The sequence below is a fragment of the Vigna unguiculata genome, chromosome 9, assembly GCF_004118075.2.
Source record: "Vigna unguiculata cultivar IT97K-499-35 chromosome 9, ASM411807v1, whole genome shotgun sequence".
In the NCBI taxonomy this organism is placed as follows: domain Eukaryota; kingdom Viridiplantae; phylum Streptophyta; class Magnoliopsida; order Fabales; family Fabaceae; genus Vigna; species Vigna unguiculata.
In genome coordinates this window covers 21,227,698-21,230,369 of record NC_040287.1, presented here as the reverse complement: position 1 = coordinate 21,230,369, position 2,672 = coordinate 21,227,698, and the positions used below count along the sequence as shown (strand labels likewise).

The 2,672-nt window shown below is 37.9% G+C and overlaps 1 protein-coding gene across 1 annotated transcript; it reads left to right on the top strand.

The window, feature by feature from the left end:
* Positions 1-225: 225 nt before the first annotated feature.
* On the top strand, positions 226-1,458 carry LOC114163549. Its single transcript, XM_028047853.1, has one exon. The coding sequence runs from the start codon at positions 226-228 to the stop codon at positions 1,456-1,458; it is 1,233 nt and encodes a 410-aa protein (XP_027903654.1).
* The last annotated feature ends 1,214 nt before the right edge of the window (positions 1,459-2,672 follow it).

Here is a 2,672-nt window from a genome sequence, read left to right as displayed (position 1 = left end):
CATCTTAAACCAGATAAAAGCCTATTAATCAATTCAGATCCCTTTGTGGTTAAGATAATTAGACAGATCTATTTTTAACAATTGGCACCAGAGCTGGTTAATCGCACGCTAATCGATTAGAAAGATCCTGTTAAGTCTAATACATCTCAAACCTTTGCTGAAGGGGCATCCATCAACAGGCCCCCTCTGTTTGCTGGGGAAAACTATCCCTTCTAGAAAATTTGAATGAAAATCTTTCTTGAATCAATAGACAAAGGGGTGTGGGATGCAGTGGTAAATGGACCTTTTAAACCAATTAAAATAGTGGATAGAGAGACTTTTCCCAAAGAATTCTCACAATGGACCCCTGATGAGAATAAGAGGGCATATTATGATGTTAGAGCCAAGAATATTATATCTTATGCACTAATATTGGATGAATTTTATAGGGTCTCTGTGTGTGAATCAGCCAAAGAGATATGGGACGTTTTGGAAGTCACCCATGAGGGCACAGATGAAGTTAAAAGAGCTAGGAAAAATACTCTTATTCAAGAGTATGAAATGTTCAGAATGAAGACTGGGGAAAGCATATGTGATGTACAGAAGAGATTTACACATATAGTAAATCACCTCCTAGCTCTTGGCAAGATCTTTGATAAGAAAGAGCTAAACATCAAGATCTTGAAGAGTTTAAACAGGACATGGCAACCTAAAGTCACTGCTATTTCAGAATCCAAAGACCTCACTAGCATGAACATAGCCACACTCTTTGGGAAGCTGAGAGAACATGAACTAGAACTTGGAAGACTCAAGGCAGAAGTGGATGGAGAAAAAAGGCACACAATAGCCTTAAAGAGTGCAGTAAAATCTGCAGTAAAACAGAAGAAAGCAGACTTTGCAGATGACTCCAATGATGGAAACTCTGGTAGTGAAGCCTTGAGCTTAATGGTGAAAAAGTTCTCAAAATTTCTGAAGTATAAGAATAAAACTAACAACAGTTATGCAGGAAACAAGAGGCAGTCCAGATCTGGAACTCAAACCTGCTATGAGTGTGGCAAGACAGGATACATCAAAGCTGATTGTCCAGTGCTGAAGATGAAGCAGAAACTGGATGAGAAAAATGAGGCAGAGAAGCACCTGAAGAAAAAGAAAGCCTACATTGCCTGGGAAGAAAATGACTCTAGCACATCCAGTGAATCTGATGACAGCACTGAAGAGGAAAATAATCTGTGTCTGATGGCTAAAGCTGAAACATCCATTAAAGCAGAATCATCCAAAAATAGTGTAAGTAGTTTCACATCTGAACATGAGGAAAATGACTACTATGAACTGCTTGATGCCTTTAATGAACTGCATAAGGAAGCTACAAAACTACAAAAGTCAAATAGCAAACGTAAAGGAGAGATTACGTGGCTGGAGGGTAGAATAAAACAGTTAGAAGAGGAAAATGAGAATCTAACAACTTGCTTGGAAAAATAAGAACAATCTGAAAAACACTCCAGGTCTAGATGTATGTACTATCCAGGACAGCTAGAGAAGATAGAGTACTTAATGAAAACCCTATCAAAATTCACTCTAGGAAGATCCAACCTAGATGCTATTTTAGGATCCCAAAGGAGTGTGCTGAATAAAGAGGGAATTGGTTATAGTGGCAACCCTAATCGATTATCGTGCAGAAATTTTCTCAACATCAATAAACCATCCTCCATTATATGCACCTATTTTTCTGAACTTGGTCACTTTTCTACTTCCTGCTACTTTAAAAACAGTGGGGTTCCTAGAGGAAAATTCAAATGGGTGCCTAAAAGAACTGCAACACAGTCTAACACAAGAGGACCCAAGTTTGTTTGGGTACCTGCTTCATCAAAATAATTTGTTTTGCAAGACAATGCTGAAGCTAAGGAGTCAATGTGGTATCTGGATAGTGGCTGCTCTAGACACATGACAGGTGACAGCTCGAAATTCAGCAAAATTTCATACAAAGTAAGTGGACATGTCACTTATGGTGACAACAACAAAGGTAAGATTCTTGGATCTGGTAAGGTAAGGTCATCATCAGTTGTGGAAATTGAGGATGTTTTGTTGGTGGATGGACTCAAGCACAATTTACTTAGCATTAGCCAACTCTGTGATAAGAATCTGAAAGTAACCTTTGAAGCCCATCATTGTTTAATCTGTCATGCATCCACAAATGAACTGGTTTTTGTAGGAAAAAGGATTCAGAACATATACATGGTGGACTTTGAAAACACTTCTTTTGATTCAATTGCTTGCCTTTTTGCTAAAAATGATGAACCTTGGATTTGGCATAAAAGACTTGCACACATACATATGGGTCACCTAAATAAGCTTGTGTCAAAGAAGTTAGTCACTGGGTTGCCTGATATAAAGTTGAAGTCAGACAAGTTGTGTGATGCATGCCAAAAAGGTAAACAAGTAAAAACATCCTTTAAGTCAAAACAGCATATATCCACCTCTAATCCATTAGAACTGTTACATATGGACATGTTTGGACCTTCTAGAACCAAAAGCTTAGGAGGAAATTTTTATGCACTTGTTCTTGTGGATGACTATTCTCGCTTTACTTGGACCTTCTTTATCTCATCTAAAAGTGACACCTTCTCAGTTTTTAGGAAATTTGCCAAAATTGTTGAAAATGAGAAAGACTTGAAAATCAAATCCATTCGAAGTGA

Bases quoted from the DNA above. Each gene is read 5' to 3' on its own strand.
- LOC114163549 (XM_028047853.1), top strand. From the start codon at position 226: ATGAAAATCTTTCTTGAATCAATAGACAAAGGGGTGTGGGATGCAGTG.